This window comes from Triturus cristatus, chromosome 6 (genome assembly GCF_964204655.1).
Source record: "Triturus cristatus chromosome 6, aTriCri1.1, whole genome shotgun sequence".
Taxonomy (NCBI): Eukaryota; Metazoa; Chordata; class Amphibia; order Caudata; family Salamandridae; genus Triturus; species Triturus cristatus.
The window spans coordinates 1,483,428,933-1,483,450,016 of NC_140589.1; the positions used below are offsets into that span (position 1 = coordinate 1,483,428,933).

General features: G+C 40.2%; 1 protein-coding gene across 1 annotated transcript in view; it reads left to right on the forward strand.

Moving 5' to 3' along the window:
- The window catches only part of EML6 (EMAP like 6), an 884,002-nt gene that overhangs the window by 716,937 nt on the left and 145,981 nt on the right, over nucleotides 1–21,084 (forward strand). The window contains exons 29-30 of the mRNA XM_085612599.1: nucleotides 8,006–8,135; nucleotides 11,664–11,762. Coding sequence (XP_085468725.1) covers nucleotides 8,006–8,135; nucleotides 11,664–11,762 — 229 coding nt within the window. The remainder of the gene's footprint in view (nucleotides 1–8,005; nucleotides 8,136–11,663; nucleotides 11,763–21,084) is intronic.

Consider the following 21,084-nt stretch of genomic DNA (forward strand, 5'->3'; position numbering starts at 1 on the left):
GAGGGAATAATGTGTGGCGCCTTAGCTCCATGGTGCATTTCAAGTCCATACAGTCCTGTTGCAGGTCTTTTGACATAATCAAGTGGCACGATTCACAAATTCAACTGAAGTTTCATGAAGTCTTCACACAGCATGATCTTCTTTATTCAATTTGGGATGTTTCATCGGTAGAAACAAATTTTGTAAGAAACAGCCAACATGTCTTTCGCGGAACACTCATCCAACATGAGTGACCCTAACTTATTTTCTTGTAGAGTGAATTGATTTTCCCGATACCTTCTTGTGGGGAGAGCTATAGCATTGTCCAGACGTGACTGCCAGAATAGTGAGGGTGAACAGTCAAAGGGTTCTCAGGAAGTTAGTGTGAGGACATACACAAGCCCTGGTTGCACAGCAGCTCCTCAAGTACTCTGCAGAACACTCCCTTCCTTGGTCAAGAAGAACCTAGGACTGGAACAAAGCGGGTGTTGTGGATCATACATTTATACACGCTTTCCAGACAGGGAATGTGGATCTACTGACGAAGGCTTCAGAACCGGTTTTGACTGGTTCTCTTTCAAATGTTATTTTCAGGATACTCCTCAGGCACAACCTTGTGTGAAGTGATGGCTTTCACAGCAGGGAGGAAATTATGGTGGCTCAAGGAGGAGTATTACAGATATGGGCATAATGAAGTGCAAGATCTCCACCTGTGCTGTTATTAGGTTTCCTGAAGCCGTAATCAGAGACAGACAAAAGGGAAGGCCCTCTATAGAAATGTTCTTAACTTGAATAACAGAAGCAGCAGGTGCATCCCTCACCACTGGCATCTACCAATGACAGTATATAGAAGCTTTTTGCTAGTTTGGCCCTCATTGAATTTCTAAAGGTAGCTCTGCCTCCTACCGCACTTCAGTGTCTGGTTCTCCATCCTCCAGTCACAGAAATGCAGACAGTACACTTCTACTATATAGGGGAGCTGTCCTCATCCCCGTCTTGTGCCATGTTAAACCCAGTTCATTCAACTGGATTCAACGGGACCCATACTCATACAACACTGAGTCCTACTACCATACTCGTACTACAGACTCACTGCACATACACACACTCAAGATGCACATTGAATGCTAGCACAAGGTTCTGGGATTCATATAACTGTGGACCTTCACATGAAAGGTGTCGAAAGGCGTCCTCTCCTTGACACAGAGAAAAAGATCTGGTCACACTATTGATTCACAAAACATGGTATGCTTCCACCACCCCTTCATGTGATACCCCCATTACATGAACAGTAGTCCAATTCCCACATTTTTTGCTGGTTTCTAGGTCACAAACCAAGTTCTGAACCTCAGTTTACCGTTATCTCACAGACCTAGGCCTCTGCGCACACTCAGGGCCAAGGTACCCGTTTACCACGCAGAGGACATTCTTAATCCCAACATGGAGTAAATCATCAATTAGTTGTTTTTATTAAGTGAAGTTCTGACAACCTACCTGCCAAGATCTCATCACCTGATCGGTCTGAAAATCGCCATTGCTATTTTTAGGTCTCGCCTGAGCGCTAGCGCATGCGCTAGCTCAGGCGAGACCTTTAGTAAGCGGGTTTTCAAAGTGCTACCAGAGAGGCTTTTGCTGGCCTAAAGACTGCGTGCATGTGAACGTGCACAGGCCATCTAGCTTTTTGTAATGGCTCATTAAGCCTTACAGCCTTATAGCGTGTGAATCCCCTCCCCTTCCCTTCTCCCACTCCCTCCTCATCAGCTTCATTTTCACTCCTCTCGCGCATCTGTCTTTTTCTTTTGCCTGTTCCTTTCTCTCGCCGCTTATCTTTTTCTCTCTTTCCTTTCACTTTCTCTTTGCGTTTGTTTTTATATTACTACAAGCTTCCTGCGTCGCACGGCCAATGCTTGTTGTAAATGGGGGATTGGTTTAACTCGAATGTAGACGCAGCGAAATAAAGTTTTTTTAGGTCTTCTCTCTGCATTTTCCTTTCGGCTAAATGGGGTATTGGTTTAACTCGAATGTAGACGCAGCGAAATAACGTTTTTTTAGGTCTTCTCTCTGCATTTTCCTTTCGGCTTTCCACCGTGTTTATTGTTGTAAAGGAACTGTAAAAAAAAAAAGTGCCTTTTGTTGTCTATCTTGCGGCGTCGCATGCTCATTGCAGCCCCTGCCCCCAATCACTTTATCCTTACAAACAAAAGCAGCTAAGCAGAAGCTGACTGAAGCCCTGGGGGTTTGGCAAAGGATACATTTGCTGCATGAACAGCAGGTGTCGCGCCAGCAAGCTCACTCCCAGCGGGAGCCTCTTCAACAACACACACGAGCTGAAGCCTGGGAAGCACTTCAAACAGCAGGAAGAAAATGACACCTTAAAAACACGACTCGTGTGCTGACAACCTTAGGCGCCATGTTACCACTACATTACATGGATGGCTGTAATTAACATTTCCAACTGTGTGCAGTGCATGCAATATTACATTCATAATGTATTGAATGCAGGCAATATAATTTAATGCAGCATGTAGTTAGTAACTTTAGTGGGTATTCTGGAATATTCGATTGGATGCTGTAAATGCTGTGCCTCCTTCCTTCTGACGTCCGCTGCACCTAACAATCGCCTGGCGCTGGGAGCCAAGCCAGACTTCACAAAGATGCCTTCGAAATTACACAGTTGCGGAAGTTAATTGTCCCTGTCGCTTACCTCCGAGCAGAGATGGGAAGGAAACGAGCATGCTGCACTTTCTAACCTTATTCTAGAAATAAAAATACAATTGTGGTTTCAGCTGTTAGTGAGTGTCATTGCCCTGCATCCCATGCCCCCAGTTGATTGCAGCGAGTGACTTGGGAAATGCACTGAATTGGCACTGCATATTGAGCAGGACAAAACCTCTGCCAAGCATAGTAAACATTGGTTCAAAACCAATCTCAGTTTGTGGCTTCATCACCTCTAGGTTTTAAATCCCTGTACTGGCACTTGTTCTCTGTTTACCTAGCCTGCACTTTAGATGCTGGTTAGTTGTTGAGTGTTGGAAGTATTTACTCATGCTGCCTGTGCTGTAACTATCCAAGTGGGTGGTGCACTGTACCTCCTCTGTCTGTGAGGGAAGCTTGCTCTGCTCATACCAATGTATGGTGCATTCATGCGGAGACTGGTGGGATGACATGTACAAGGGGTAGAAGGTTACTCTGTTGCCACTTGTGCAGTAAATGTCGCATGTACCTTTGCTCCTAACTTCGTGTATGTGCAGTAAGTTTACTATGTTTTCATTATGCTTATGTCATATGTTGAGAAAACTTGCACTAAACATGCAGTACTTGCATGTGAGGCAAAGTTGCATTGAATCTGCTCATGTGATCAATCCAATTTCTTCAGTCTTCTGTAACACTAGAACACGCACAAAAAACATTTAGTATTTTACCCAAAAGGAAGGATGTTAACATTATAAAAAACAAACTAGCGTGTTAGCCTAGTCTGTTAAGCAGTGTATAGTATATTGAAAAATTATAAAACAGTGCCAGTAAGCCCATGATTTTGTGCACTTGTAATAGTGCAAACATTCTGAGGCCTGTTTGCCTGCATGATGTGGAGGTGTGATAGTAAAGTACTCTGTTGCTAAAGATTAAGTGATGCTGATGATGCTCCATGTAGTTAAGATAGAGTACGGATGGTCATTTCTGCTCTGGAATAGTCCACTCAGAGGGGTGGATGTTACCAAAAAGAAACAATTCAGGCAAGTTAACTCTCTGTGCTGATGTAAAGCCTGCATTGGTAGAAGACAGTTTCAGTAATGAACCCAATTGTTTGAGAAATGGTGAGGCAGTGTTTGGGGGCAGGGATTGGTGTGTTTTCTAGCTGTGGCAGTAGCTTGAATTTATATCCATGTTGGAAATTCACTGGGGACATTTATATTAGCATCCCAACATTCAACTAGAGGTGACAATCCCAGTTGGGTGCAATAAAAAAAAAAGTCAATATAAATAGCTCTGAGTGGACTCTCAACCCTTTTCTGCATTGCCAAGGTTACCTTTTGCCGTGATCAAACCCACTGGCAATGCTGGAGTTTCCTCAGCCCTAAGGTTATCCCTGTTAGAATTGGAACAGGCATTGGCATAGCCTATAGGTCTCGCCGTTGGGACCTTATAAGTGTTTAGCCATGCAACAGTTGATGTTGTTGCACCAAGGATATTGTGCTGCATACTTATAATGTCCCAAAAGCGAGACCTATTGGCTTTGCCAATGCTTGTTTATATATGTAATGTTTTTATTAGGATGCTGGCTTGTGACAAAAGTCTTATTGGTGTGATGCTGCCATGGAAAGAGGCAGAAGAGTCCAAATATCACTCTCATTCCAGAATGAACCAAGATACAGCTTTGAGGTGGGTGAGGAGATGCCTGAAGGTTAAATTTGGGTTGTCTTTGTCAGTAGTCATTCAGGATTTCACAGGGCCCAAGCCCTGTTTCTAGGTGTATGCAGTCCTGATCGATTCGATAAAGGATAGAAATCCGTCCTTGTAGAGGCAGGTTTTCAGTTTTCTCTTGAAGGATGCCAGTTGAGAGGTTCATCAGGTCATGTAGCAATGAGTTCCATAGTGGTACTTTCAGTACCATATAACTTGTGTTTTTTGTTTCTTGCGCTTGAATATGGATTCTTTAACCTAGTTTACCTTACTGGATTACAAGATGCAGTCCAGCTTCTAAGAAGCAAATGAGCACTGAAAGTATTTTAAGTGTTTGCCTCTTGTGCTTTGGAAATGGTGCAGAGAACTAATTTTCTTTTTATCCTCAGTGCCAATTCTAGGACATCTCAACATGGGAAACTCGCTGACACATTCTTCCCATTTGCAAGTCTCCCGCGGTGAGAATACTGCCTTGCTGACCTCTTCCTGCACCTGTTTTTTAAGTTGCCCTTCTCCGGAATCTTTTGCCTTTGCTTGGAAGGGAGGCGGACCATGAGTCCAGAAACTGCTTCCATTCCTATGGCATGAATCCTTTTTTATGATAACATGGGTTTGCACCCTTTGCTTCCTGTTTTTTTGGGAGGAAGGTGGGTTACACCCCTTCCCCCCAAGTTTGAGCCCAGGCTCGTCCCACTCCTCCCACATTGTTTATATTTTTAATTATTCCCTGCCCAATTCTCCTGCATTGTTTAATCCCACAGTGAAGTGCAAGTTAGGAATTATCTCACAGTGTGCAAAACACACAGACAAATCTGCATACCAACTATGGTACCAGGATCCTGTGAAATGTTTTAAGAGCTCGCTTATTGTCATTAGATTATTTTAAGTAAAAGCAGCCTGGCTTATTGGTTGGCAACCCAACGTATGTTTAACTTTTCATAACTTCTTGTATCCTAGGTGTTTTTCCTAGCCTCCCCTTCGGTTGGTCATTAACTCAGATTTCCGAATGTTCCGTTTGTTCACCATGATTCACTAATGGTACAGGATTTCCTTGGTGATGTCATACTGTATGTGTACATTGACCACTGTATTTTCAACACCAGAGAACAATATCTATCACTGAATTTTGAATGTATAATATATATGTCAGAATTATTTCAAATTCAGGGTTTCTGAGCATCATGTTTTGTTTGTATATGCGTTGTGTATTGCGTTGTGTATAGAATTATTGGTCCTCGTTCTAAAAAATATTATCCCTCTATAGTTTTATATAGCAGTGTATTGTTTTTCAATCTACCATCAGTAGCTATGTAACTGTGCTTCCACTGACTTCCTGTGTTTCCTATTTTTTATCCTAAAATTATAAAGCTTCCTTCCTTGAAACCCAGCCTCATGTAAATGGCTGGGTGGATTGCACAAGCTCATATGTTTTGTTCATTTTCCATATAAAGCGCTAGGGATATACTTACCTTCTTCACAGTGGTTTTGTTATATGTAGAAATTGATGAGCATTCAGCATTGATAGTATTGATAGTATGCCCTACAAGCTTGATGCACCATAAAAACTATCAAGTGAGCAGTATCTTGAGTATACACAGAAGTTAGTGTCCATAATCGACCAGGAGCACCACTAAAGCTCCTGGGGCCACTATCAGAAGTCCATTAATTACCTAACTCCACTAGAGAAGGATTGCATTATGCAGCATTCATACCATGTTCTTATAGAATGTATAATCAATTGCATCAAATTTTAGGGAACACTCAATTCTTTACAGCTAATTTTATTTTATCTTCAGTTCTAATTCTAGGAAATCTCAACATGGGAAACTCGCTGACACATACATTCCATTTGCAAGTCTCTTGCGGTGAGAATGCAGCCTCACTGGCCCTTCTTTTCCTGCACCAGTTATTTTGTTTTTCGAGTTGCCCTTCTCTGGAACCATTCATTTCTGGATGGTTGTTGATTACCCTTATTTTCTTGGGGTAGAGTGTTCCATAGCTTGCGGGTCTGTACAGACCTGTACAGGTCTGTGGGATCCTTTGAAGAGGGAATATTCAGTGGCTATGCCATTTTTGATTTGAAGTTCCTTCTTTGAGTGTTAATTTTTAACAATAGTCGGATTGAACAAAGAGGGTAATAAAGGGAGCTTCAAAAGAACGTCTTCTTGCTACTGCAGAGCCTTAAGAACTCTGATGATATGGTCATGCTGGTTCGGGCTAAGTATTTATCTGGCAGCAGCATTCTGCATTAGTTGAAGTTTATTCATTAGGTATATTGTGAGCCAAATATATAGATATTAGTGTAGTCAAGGCATTACAACACAAGATATGTCAAGGCCTGTCCCATGTAGGAAAATCCCAGGGTAGGAAATATAAGTTGTAATGTTCTCATAAGTTTAAAGGCACTTTTGGTTGCATTGCTGACCTGTCCTTGGAGCGAGAGTTTGAAGTCCTTTATCACACCTAAATTCTCTACTTCTATCAAGGTGGCTGTGGCTTATCAAATCTTCTTATGCCAGGGGGTCATATCCTGGCCTGCAATCTGCAGGGGTGCATCTACTTGTCTACTGCTTCCACGCTTTGGGAGAGTCCGCTTCTGTCTAGGTTTAAAGGCTTTTCCAGTTTTTGAATAATCTGTGTATCTCAGCATAGCTGTAACAGCTAACCTACAAATAATTGACAAGCTCAATCAGTTAGGACCGATATAAATTGAAGGGAAAAAGGACGATCAGTGAATAGGAAATACAATGGAAAAATGCAGTAACTATGCTGAAGTCAATGGTTATCTTTTATTTGACCCAGATTGCCTTCATTGCTAATTTTGTGCTTTACCAAGTCGGAAAGCTGTCTGCTAGAAAAGAGGTTGTTTAGCTTAAAGAACTAGTTTGGATGTATTCTGCTTTTTTTAGTTAGCATATCCAGGAATTGTCTGTTTGATATAGGTCTTTAGTTAGTCAGTTCTATATTCTCAAGCCCTTGCTTCTTAAGGATTGACTTTATGTAGGATTCTTTTAATTCACTGGGCAATTCTCCAGTTGAAAGTGATACATTAATGATCACTTGAACCATTGTGGATGCATACCGTTACTAGGAGAATATACTTGAACATATTTGGGGGATGTGGGTCGGTGGGTGATCCAGCGATGATGATCTAATTTTGATTAGATTGTTGGTTTCTTTTATTGTGAAAAATCTGAACTAATACAGGTTTTATTGTGCTGCAAAATGAACAGAATTTGTTCAGTTAGGCAGTGTGATGTCATGGATTGTCTTGCTTAGAAAACAGGCCTCAACATAATTGACTATTTTAGTCAGCTATTCTGTTATAGAGTTGTAGAATTATTGTGTGTGATTAACGCAGTGAAATCTGCATCTGGAATTCTGATATAATTTTGAAAAGTTCTTTTGTCAGTTATGAAATATCCAAGATGCACTGTGAGTAGTGAGATTTTGTGTTTTTTTAATATCTACTTTGTAGATTCTGTACTGGCGCTAAATGATGAGTGTACTCAAAGAACTGCTGCACAGGGTCAGCTATATGAATCTGATGCCAGTCAAAGTAAAAAAAAATGGTCTGTATCCATGATCATCTATTGATTTTAATTTCCTTTGCATTCTATCTTAGGAGCTGTCATTAGAACACGTATTTGGGTATAGGGGCTTTGATTGTCGCAATAACCTTCACTACCTCAATGATGGCACTGACATTGTTTTTCACACTGCTGCTGCGGCCATTCTCCAAAATCTGTCAACAGGTAAGTTATAATTAACAGTATGTTTGTGGCTGCTAAACCTCAATGTATTACTGCCTAATGGACATATCAATTAACCTCGCAAACAACAGAATGCCAGCTTGGAGACCTCAAAGAAACAACATACTAGATTTGAAGTGTCTGTAGTAAATTTCATAATACAAAATAAAGGCATTAAATGATTTCTGCCTAGAAGAGTTACAGTAAAAGGATTGTTTATTTTAGCATTCAAATGTGTATCATTGACACCGTACAACTTTGTTGTGTTTACTATTTTAGCATGTAATACTGGATTGTGGAAGGTCACTTTAAGTTACTGCATGACTCTATTTTCCTCCCATCAGTCAGTAGCTTGAAGGATTACCTGGTATTACTTGTCTTTTGCAACCATTCCAATCCTTTTTCAATTGAGTTGCATCAGATGATAGTCTTAATAGAGCCAGAAGTGGTGTAGAGCCCACAGTGGAATCCAACAAAAGACAGTGAAGAAATTGAAGACGCCAGATTCTCAATAAAAATGAATCTAGTGACACAATTTATGAATATGTCAAATTAACATAGAATTAATAATGTGCAGAAATCTTACCATTGCTATTACCCTGTTTTAAAGGAAGGTACATCAGAAGGGAATATTATGTTTTTGAATAGCTGGTGGTCAAAAGGAAAAGGATGTTGTGATCAACGGTGGGAAATTTATTTTAATGAATTATATTTAATAATTTATGTAAGTTCAATCAAAACTCATAAACAATCCATTCTCTGGAAAGAGAATTATAGACGAATCCTATTGCATTTTTGAGCCACTGGTTTCTTTTAACAACCGCAGTTTGTGGGTTCAGGACGTTTATTAGAAATAAAGACCGAGACTTTGACAAAGATAGGATAGAAAATGAATAATCAATCTTAAGACTACATTGAGTCAAACTGGGCCATAGCGTTCTCAGGTGGACATCTGTGATGATTTTCCTACAGCAATTTATGTCCAATACTATATATGGATATCTTAAAAAATATTAGTATTTGGTGAAAACTAGAATCAGACAGGCGTCTGTACTACGAGTCACATCATAAGCCAGGCAAACTGCTAGGAATATCAAAGGCATGTTCGCTGCTTAAAATCTGAAGGGTTACTTTTGTTAAAAACAATTGACTAATCCCTCATGCTGAAGGACGACACAGGTTCATGTACAGATATGGTGACAGTTAGTCAACATACAATTAAGAATAGCAGCACCAAGATACAGCAGTAGGGTCAAGAGGGCTTTCTATTGCTGATAAAGACACACTTAAATGTGCTGTTAAGTTTCACATTGAAAAAGTAATGTTGCAGGGTTTTATGGTTTATTAATAATTTGTATTATTTGAAAAATCTAAAATATTTTTTTCGTCACCAGCATAATAAACATTTAGAGAAACATTTTAAAAATAGGAGTTATGTGATGGAGAGAAATGTTATGTGCAATCTGGATAACTTAGAAAAGTGATAGGTATCTAAGGAGGAACATAAAATGAAATCTCTCCTTACAGAAGGTTTGCACACCAGTATTCAAGGGTCCTTTAATATGGACATGTGTTTAATAGAAAATGCTTCCTCTGATGTATGAAGATTATTTACTTTGTGATTGTGTGCCATAAGCATGTGAAAGACAGGGCACACTTTGACCAAAGCTACTAGCTCAAAATAACATATAGAATGCTGATATGTATAAACAAACTGTATAAACACGACTCAGTGTTATGTATCAATTTGCTGCAGTCTTAGAGTGGGACCACAGTAATCTGCCATGTGCTCAAGTGCAACCCTGATAAATCAGAAATTGTTCTCTTTGGCCAGCCTTCTGTGAGCAATTGGAGTCAATGGTGGCTGGAGGAACTATCCCCCCTAGCGTTGCCCAATCCACAGTTAAGAATTTGGGCATCCACATTGATGGCGCCCTCTCTATGAGCTCCCAAGTTCAGGTCCTGGTGGGTACCTGTTTTGGCTTACTCTGTATGCTGAAAATATTCCTTCTGCTCCTCCCACCCTACTCCGGGAGGACAGTTGTTCAGGCGCTGGTTACGTCTAGATTAGACTATGCCAATGGCCTTTACTTGGGCCTACTGGACTACCTCCTTCAGCGCCTCCAGGTGGTGCACAACTCAGACTAAAACCTAGGTCTCATATGGCCCCTCATCTCAAGGCCTTACACTGGCTTCCAGTGAAGGAGCAGATAAAATTCAAGGCCATGGTAATTTTCTTTAAAGCTCTCCTTGGTAAGGGTGCCGGATACCTCAGAAAATGTGCTTGTCGCTAAGCACCTACAAGAGCACTTAGATCATCCTCTGCTGACTTTGCCTGCCTCCCCAAGGGTACGCTTGGCACGCAGGGGCGGTATTTCTTTCAGCTTTCTAGGTGCTCAAGCATGAAACAAACCTCCGGTGGCTCTGAGAGCATCCACTTATCTGACTACCTTTAAGAAACTGCTGAAAACATGGCTTTTCAAGACTTAAGTCGTCCTCGGGTGCAGTCATGTGTGAACCTTTAGCGCCGGGACACTCCTGATGGAGTAGCTGTGCTCTTTACAAATTTCATTCATTCATTCATTCATTCATTCATTCATTCATTCATTCATTCATTCATGTCAACTACAAGCAAAATAAGCAAGATGGCAAAGGGAGGGTTAGGGTGCACAATTGGAGCTGCCTGTTATCCCCACTCGAGAGCCCTGAAGTAACCTACCAATATTCAAAATGAGGCAGAAGACAGGTCTTTTCAAAAAGGCGTTTCTCCTCTACTATCCTCTTCAATACCATTCCACCTACCCCACCAACTTCATTCCGGGCACATGGTCCTACCAATCCCAAAGGACCATCTATTCTTTCATCTTGGTTTTGCTAGTTGATTAAACACCAATGGGACATGCTTCCACTACTGCCTAACAGTTAAGATTGACCCTGCTGAAGCAGAACACACTAGATCGGCATTGTGGTGGAAGTGCTGATGCACATAACACCTAAATTAGTAAAATACTCTTAGATTATGTTTTCTGCACATGTTATGTTATGTTAAGTGCTTGAAAATGCCAATCAGTAACGTCTAATTTAATCAAGACAGAACAGCTCTTTGTGCTTAATAGCTGCTCTCAAGGATCTAGAACAACATCGCATCAGAACCATCCCAATCCTGCTCCGATTTAGGGAAGAGCTGAATACGCACCTCTTTGAATAACACTTCATCACGTTGCAGTGACAGTTCACTTCCTCCTCTCTCATCTAAATCTAAAATCAATTCACTAAAATCTAATATGATGAGTAGCCAGAGTGGATTTGCTGCATTTAAGAACATTGTCATTACAAGTCACCTTTTTTGTTACAAACAGTAAATTTAAAAATTGGTTTACTGACATAATTAATTTTTATTGTTTCACCCCAGGTGTCCATTAGTTAAAGTATGAAATGAGCATTATAACAACTGCATTAACAAATGTACTTGTAAAATGATCAATATTTTCATCTTTTATTCCAATGCCTCTTTTTGTGTATCCCTGTTAGGAAGCCAGAGTTTCTACCTGGAGCACACAGATGACATTCTCTGTCTAACTGTGAACCAGCATCCAAAATATAAAAATGTTGTGGCAACTGGTCAGATAGGTAAGAGATCGACAAATGGTTATCAGATTCATGGATTTTTTTTTAAATCCACTTTTTATTAAATCAAATTGGGAATGGTCTGTTGGGGCACAATCTAGTCACTGTATTCTGTCTGATGGTGGCACAAACTTTCTTACAATGCCTCTGAATGCATTTAATAAAATACGTTGGATATCTGTTGGCATATCTTCCATAATTCTGATTTTAAATGTGGGAACCATACTACAGCAAAATATGAAAAGTACATGCAAAAGGTAAAATCATAACTAATATACAAATTCACGAATGGCAATTAGATCATAAATCAAACACAAGGGCAATTACAGATAACAAAATATTTAATAGTGTCTGCTCTAGAACTCCTTTTAATAATATTGAGGGCATGAGTATAAATGCTCATATCTGAAAGTCATTATCCAAGACCGTGGGGAACTTGATACTTGACATCATTGCACCCCTGATCATTCATAAAATCTTTATTTCGGTTTATAATACCATAAAACATACAGACATATAGTTCCTTAGCAATAGTACTCGAAATAGAATTAGTACAAAAAAATTCCGTACACCAGATTCTAAGGAGTCAATTTTCCTAAAATACAGTCTTATAAACACAAAAAAGATCAACAAGGAACATAACTCACTATTTAAAATCACTATTAAAAATGGCTAAGATAAAGACTAAAGTGCAAGTGCAATTGTTTAAATAACTATTTTCACAGTTGTTATTCTGTAAAGCCCAACAGCTCTATATTGTTAATTGGGGACCCTTTGCACCTTATACATTAAGAGTAAGAATAATAAAACACATTAAAAGTACTTAAAACCAGATTTTGTAGACATTATCTTGGGAAATGAAACACCCTCAGGTCATAATATTTTCCTACAGTTGGATCATAGCACTTGAGGAGGTAGTCAGTAGCCTCCGCCTAAAAGCCCAAAACTGGCCAAGAAATTTGGCGACTGCACACACAAATAGTGGTCTCGCATCTGATTTTAAGATACGTAGGGCTTCATAGCGACTGTGGGTCCCCAACTGTCTACATACAGGAGCCAACCAGTTCCTTCTTGGTCTTGCATACGCAGGATATGCAAAGAATACATGGCCAACGGTTTCATTTGGATTTGAACAAGAGAAACAGCCCTTAGGCTGGCTTCTGTTGCTCTGCCAAGAATTGATAAAAGCATTAATAGGTAAACAGCTGTATCTAAACTGACTATACAGTTTCCTGTCCCCAAGCTTCTTGATAATATCAAATTAGCTCTCAAGACATTTAATAGTTTTAATGACTAAAAAAACATCAGTTAGTCTACCATGACGAATTTTCAAAAAATGTGTCTGCTCTACCCATGAAAAGTATTGGAGTTTTATTTGGTCCTTTGTATGCAGGGGCTGGGGACCAACAAACTCATTTGGGAGACCGATTGCTGCCCGGATGGTATTCACATATTTAATCCACACAATTTTTTTATTTCTATCTAGGGCAGAAACTTAATTAAAAGCAGCAGCATAAAGGGCCAAATCAGGGATTATAACCAGTCTGTACCAAAAGAGAAAAGGGCGCAATCTCGCTTGGTCATTGATTGACCTAACTCCCAGGTCCATTTTCAAGGGGAGAAGGGGGGTGCTTTGGGGGAGAGATACCAGGCTCCTAAGGAACGTGTTTTCCACAGTTGTTAACTTGATTGCGTCTACTACACCCCACAATTCTGCCCCATAAAGAACACTGCTCATTACCTTAGCACTATAGAGTTTGAGAGCTGGAGCTACAGGCTTGTTGTACGATAGGCAAATCTCCTGCCGCAAGGCCCTGGTTAGCTGTGAAAATTTCAGGGATGCCTTATCTAAATGATTATTCCATGTCATACTGTCAGACAGCTTTATACCCAGGTACTCAAAGAAGCTAACCCTCTCCAATGGAACATTATCCTAGACCAAATTTTGTTTAAAGGTTCTGCGGGGATTCAACATCATCAGCTTAGTTTTAGCGGTATTGATGAACAAACCCCTCATATCACAAAAGGTCTTAAATTGATCCAAAAGCTTTTGGAGGCCCATGGGAGTTTTAGATACCAAAAGGGTATCGTCGGCAAACAGTAATGTTGCAATTTTCTGGTTCGCCAAGGAAGGAACATCAGCCAGAATTGAACATAACAGGTCAGTAATTTGATTAACATAAAGGGAAAAAAGGGTACCGGCCAGAACACACCCTTGGCGTACCCCCTGCCGGATCTTAATCGGGTCAGTGAGTTGCCCCTGGTTTCCCCACCTCACACAAGCAAAATTATCATTGTGTAGCCTAACCAGTAGTTCTAGGATTCCCCAGAGGCATTCCCATGTTCATAAGGACCTGCCAAAGTAGATCCCTGGGGACTAGGTCGAAAGCTGTTTTGACGTCTATGAAGGTGAGGTATAAACTGCCTTTGCCCAGCACAACCACCCTCCAATACAGCATGACAAGGCGAAACGCCTGATCGATAGTGCTGGTCTTCCGCTGGAAGCCCACCTGATTTTATAGGGCACATAATGAACAGAACACCTTCAATTATAAATAGTCCTGAAATGTGGGTTATAAAATGATCATATGTAGATTGTGGTCTAGATTTCTATCCCATTTTGCACTGATCTAGATTCAGAAAATAATGCATTTGCCATCGCAAATTAAAAAAGGTGTTTGCTCATACTTCATGTGACTGTGCATATGGTCGTGCATACTTGTTTCCCTTAGGATAGGATAGGATAGGATATAAGTTTATAAAGCGCTCAAATGCCGTGGCGTCTTGGCGCTGGTGAATGTGGAAGTGGTGCAATCTACATTACAAGAGCTATATTGAAGCAAATGTAAATGTGCACTCAGAGGCATGCCAGGTGGTGTGGCAGGCTTATGGCCTAATTTAGATTTCAGCGTCCACCAAAATATAAATCCCATAATATCCTGTAGGATTTATATTTTGGCAGACGGGATATCCATTACCCCTGTGACGGAGTAACCCGTCCAATGAAATCTAGATCAGGTCCATAGATGTGAATGCATCCCTCATTCAGCTAGGCACATGATGGAAGCTGTGCCTGGCACTCCCACTGTTCCCTTTTGTCAGACATGACCTGGCATATTGGTGCCATATCCGAAGGCTCAATGCAGGCTGGGCATAGCAATGTACCCTGCGTGTATTGCAGACTGTGTATTCATCTGATCATGAAATGCATGAGCATAGGTTTGCTCAATTTACATTTGCCACAGCTGGGCAAATATGTTTCTCATTTTCATTGGAAAACGTGATTCCTGTGGCTGAGTACAAGGCTGACCTTGTAATCAGGTGGCTTAGTACAAGGGTGTCCTTAGAAATACGTGATAAAGTTTGTAGAATGTAAACGATGGAATGTGCATACAGAGTAATTTAAAAATAAAAAGTATTCAGTAAAATAAAACGTGAAGATAAAAGGTGAACGAAAGATGTTTAACAAGACCTTGGTGATATGCTTGATGACTAACATGAACAAAGATTAGGGGAATAGGCAAAATTGAGTAATAATAAAATAGTAGCTTCTACTGTGTTCCCGATTTGTTTACTATTGTGCTAGTCTGTCCAACATTTTTTTAAATTGTTTTCTAACTCACAAAGGGCTCGGCAATCAGTGTTATTTTACAATAACTGGGAATGAACAAACCAAATCTCTATGCAATTGATCAGAAGAAACACCCATTCCCTCTCAACTACTGCCCTCCCTCCACACTGGGTGAAATTCAAATAAAAATAACTGTCTGTTTAGTATACTGCCCATGAAAGCCTTCTGGCTACATTAACTTACACTCAATAAGTTGTTGCTTAGTCTAATTCAATCTATTGAGGTGTCTCCAGGTCACAGATACCTTATTGTTTTTGGACACATATATAAAAAACCCTTTCCTAACAGATATTCTTTTATAGGAGACCACAATTTCTTGTATATATCACCCATTTCGTTAAGCTCCCAAGACTGTTTTCCAGAGACAACAGCGTACAAAGTTTACCAGCCCACTCTTGCATAATTATAATAGCTGCATACTTCCATCACTGCGTAAGTAAATGTTTAGTGGCAAGTAACATATTGGTTATCAATCTCCACTATATCAATCAATAAGAGGTTGAAAATTTCAAAGAGAATGTATGGTCGCAGAAAAGGAAGTATTTACGACATGCGGGTACCCTAAGAAGTGGAATAAGAAATGGGGCAAATGGAACAAATACAGAGGCGATATGTGTGTCTCCCCTTCGATAGAATTAGAACTACAACGTGATAGAGTACTAGATATTGTTCCTATGTAAACGCAAATTTTCCCTCAACACAGTATTGTTGTATTGTACCAATTTGAAAAGTTATAAAGAATGTATGCATAACTACTGCTGAACCTAATAAAAAGATTATTAAAAAAAGAAAATTTCAAAGAGTATAAGGCCAAGTAGGATTGCCTCTGGCTCCTGTTGTATTGGACACGCCATTGCCCCTTTTATGTGACTTAAAATTTCTATCCAAAAGGTTTCCAGTTTCGGGCAAGTCCACCAAATGTGCAACCCCCCTCCCACACCCTCCCGTGTTTGCTCTCCCTCCAACAGAATCCATCGGTTTTCCCATACATTTGGTTCAATTTTAATGGGGTAACATGCCAACTCATCATATGCTTATGCTTCATTTCCCTGTTCTGTACACTCTTGCACGAATAAAGAAAGTTGGCCCAGAGCTTTTGCCAACATGGCAAGGATATGCAAGTGCCCAGCATGCATTGCTATTTTTTCATGTATGACCAAGCAGGTTTGGGGTGCACATCCACAAGTACTAAAATTTCAAATGAGGCCCTTAGGCGTAGCGAAGGTTACAAAGAGCTTTTCTCATGGCATCAGCAGTGTGGTTGCCACCTTGTGTTACATTTTAACCTGCGAGGTCGGTGTATGTTTGCTCAGTCTTGCTGTTTTGGTTAAATTGTCAACTTTTGCCATGTAATAGTAACGTAGTTTATATAAAAGGGCAGAGGTTGTTGCCTCAACATTTTTCACACCATGACATCATATTTTAAGTGCCCTTAAGTTACATTGGCATTACTGTTTTTAGGTCTCACCTACCAGACAGCATGGTGTCTCGTTGTGAAAGTCCTATTATAAACTTTCAGTTGGCTTGCAGCCCACTCATTGCTTACGATTGGTCGGCTTTATTGTCACTCTCATTTGCTTGCTTTGTATTTGATGACTTGCATTCCTCTTGTGTTTGACCCTCCCCTGGAGCTTTGCCAACATTTTGAGTGGCTGAATTGTGTTCTTCGAATGCTTAATTTTATGGAACTTGAGTTTTTTTGTTGAGGTACTCCATGAATGTGCATGACTTTTTCAGTTCTCTCATTTGTGTGCTTCTCCCCTACCAATTACCATCTCCCTGTCTTTCTCTCTCCCTCGTGTGACTCGATCTTGCTCATGTGCTCACTTCCCCAAACTTGCCTGCTTGCTGCACTCTGGATTGGTCTCTCTCTCATGCATTTCTCTCCCTACCCCACAGTATAGCTCTCTCTCACTCATGTGCTGCTCACTGTCTCTTTTGTGCATTTCTCCCCTGTGCCCATGTTGCTCTCTTTCGTGTGCTGCTTTGGCCCCTCTCCCCACGCACTCTTTCGTTTCTCTCAACCCATCCCACAATCCTTTTAAATTTTGCACTAAAAAAGGTCATTTTTTACTTACCGATCTCAGTGGTGTCTGCCATCATGGATTGGTAAATTACTTTTTTTAAAGGAAAATGATGCTTCATTGTGCCTTTTATTTTTTTTGCAGACGATGCATACCATCAGCAAACAGCATTGGTAAAATGTGTAAAGGATAGTCTAGTGTTCATCTTAGGTTGCCCTAGAAAGAGTTTCATTACTACCTGCAGTGGGACAGTGAATGCAGCCTTTTTGTGTGTTCCATCTTCGAACTACAGGCACATTAAGAATGGGTGTTTATTAAGTAGGATAAGAGGGATTGTGGACAATTTTAAGTAGGATAAGAGGGATTGTGGACAATTTTTGGCACTCAGTTATTGTATTGGCGCAGCATTTTTATAGTGCTAACTACCTGTATGTTGGGGCACTGAAGTGCTCGCCTACATTGGCAGCAAGGTACACCATGTAGGGTATGTGGGTGGAAGGGCATTGCTTTGTTTTTGATCCTATGTGGGAAATGTTTTCATATCGTGCCTGATGACCACTGATCTGCTATTATTGTGTAATGGGACACAGCACTTAGCAGTTTGGTGGGTGAAGGGGTGAGAGATAGACGTGCAGTTTATGGTTTTCAGTAAGCTGAAAGCCTTAAGTAGTTCTGCAGATCCCATCATGCTACTTGGTATGATCACAATGTACTTACCTGGCTACTGCTTTAGATGGCCCAACCCATTTTGTTTATGATCCTGAGCAGGCATGTTTGGAGAGAGAAGTGGTAAGGAGATCTGCTGGAATGAATTGTATTACTATAGTCCCTTATCTCAATGTTGCGTCAGATGTAAAGAGTGGTCCTAGTATGTAGCTGGTTTGAACCTGCAACGGTGGGCTAGTTTAGAGTCCCCCAATCGGACAGCAGTTTGTGGTCTATCTCTTTAGTTACTCCATGCATGTTCAGTTAGCAACGGCTGGTACAGTACTGGTTGAAGGACAAGATTCTTAGCAGATAAGTGTTATGTAAGTGTATGAGGATAAGGTTCAGTTGGCTGCCAACCGCTGAATGCTATGAGATTTGTATTAGTGTGGGCCAGAACGGTTATATATATATTGACATTACTATACAATACGCAGTGTAGCCATTGGTCAGCCCTTCTTAATAGCATGCACTTTGAAGTAGCTAATAGAAAGGGCAAAGGCAGCATAGAGCAATTTCACAAAAAGGCTTTCTCAATAACTTTTGTGAATTCGAAGAATGCGTGCAGTGAGACTTGGTGAGCACTCTGGTAGCACACAATATTTCCTGATGCCCAGTTTGCTCTAAATGTGGATGGACTTCCTATTGTTTACTTAAAAACAAGGCATCTACTCAGATGCTGCAGATAAAGAAGTTGTCCTTTAGCTCACACTCAGGAGCAGAACCTCGTTCCAGCTCCCCCTGCAACAGTTCTCCTGTCCAGCTTGCACTCAGTCCGCTACCCACTGCTGCCTGTCTACCTGCTGCACTCTGTTTATGCCTGCTCTGCTAATTTCTTGCTCAGTTTTGCTTTTTCTGCTTGTTTTTCTGCGCTCTGTTTTGACTTTTTTCTGCCCTCTGTTTTGCCTTTTGTGCTCAATTTTCTCCCCTCTGTTTTGCCCTCTTCTGCTCTGTTTTCCCTTTCTGGTCGTTTTTTTGCACTCTGTTTCACTCTATTTTGCTATTTCTGCTCGTTTTTCTGCCCTCAATTTAGCATTTTTCTTCCTTCTGTTCTGCTTTTTCTGCTTGTTTGTATGCCTTCTGTTTTGCTTTTTTCTGTCCTCCGTTTTGCCTTTTCTGCTAGTTTTTCTGCCCTTTGTTTTGCCTTTTACTGCTCGTTTTTCTGCCCTCTGTCATTTTCTGCTAGTTTTTCTGCCCTCTGTTTTGCCTTTCTGCCCTCTGTTTTGCCTTTTCTGCTTTTTCTGCCCTATATTTTGTCTTTTTCTGCTTGTTTCTTCCCTCCTCCCGCTGTTTCCTGAAGACCAGGCTTTTTGACAGAGACCTCACACCCTAGCGCCGAGATACCCCCAGGAGTGACAGTGCTGTGCTCTTCAAATGATGATTGATTGATCACACAGCCACTACTGGCAAATAAAGGGATTTTGGGTTTCACCGTTGCTATTCCCAGGGGCTAAGTGATTGGACTTATATGCCTTTTTCTGAAAAGATAATTCCGAGATCACTTTACGTTGAATGATTTTGACCAAAAACGTTTTGTCCACAATTGAAGGTTGGTATCAATGATTATCTTAAATGCACGGGCTTCTATCCCGATATGCCTGCATAAATCAAACATGTATAGATATTAAAGTACTTTTATACAGGGAAATGAAACTCATTTTCAGTGCTACCTTGGCTACCCCCTTCATTTTTTCCCAAACTTCACTGCTAGTTTCCATCATAGCATAGTTCCACCCACCACCAGTCATGGATGTGTTGGCCCAGTTTCCCCTTTGATTTGTCTACAACTTCATCTTCCTAAAGTAATGCCCATGCTCAGAAGATGACTTCTCCAAAGAGCATAGTTACACTCATTATTACTCTTTTGTTATTGTAATTTAAAAATTGTATTTTGCCATATAGTTTGATCCACTCATGGGATTCGAACCAAATGTCTTACATAAAGATTTTTCAACAAATTGCTTGTTGGGAAATGTTTTAATACAAATCAGTTTGAAACTTCAATCTAACCTATCTGTAACCTATACAGACTAGTCTTTTAAAAGGCTACCAATTAGCCTGGTCATACCCATGCAAGAAGCACAGGATTCCTCTGCAGAGGCTTGATCTGGGAATATTGGAGAGGGAGTTATCTCTACATATATATATTGTCTCTGAAGGGACACAGAAGTGTCTAAATCTCAAGGCTGTAGTCACATATAGCTACACGTTTGTTGGCAGCATAACAGCCCGAGGTCATGAATACACAAGCAAATGCAGGTTTACATTGGCGCAGCATCTTCCCAGTACTTGTCCATTCAGATATGTTTATTAGGATTCTAGAAGAACATTACAGCAAACATAAAAAAAGTACTGAATAATGTAATAGAATATTAGCAATTACAAATACAATAGTGTCATATGCATAGAAGTAACAAATGCCAATATTAATAGGAAATGTTAAGAAAATGGGAAGAAAATTAAGAAACTATAAATCTGAACTACTCAAAAAAGTATGTAAAAAAAAGTATATAAAACTGTAACTTGGATCATTAGAATATAGTAAACCCTAAATAACTAAGTAGTTTAAGACCCATAATAATCAAGTGGTTTCCAAAAAATATCATGTTTAAGAGAAGAATTAGTGGGACTAGAAGAAGATAACCTATCGACTTGTCTTGTGAAGGTTATCCAAGTGCTGCGTTTATGAATAGATAATTTACCATCTCTACCGTTAGAAGTTATGAATTTAATCACAGCAGAAACAAAGAAATCAAACAGTTTCTAATTAGACTGAGCTATAGAAGAAGAAAAGGCAAAGTATTTATAGATAAGTGCAGAATATAAAATATTAGGAGAGCTATCAAGAATTTTACAAACTATATCCCACACAAGAGCAAAATTGAAAAACAAACAGTAATGGTTCACTGAGGCATGTGGTATATAAGTACCACATGCCTCAGTGAACCATTACTGTTATTACTGT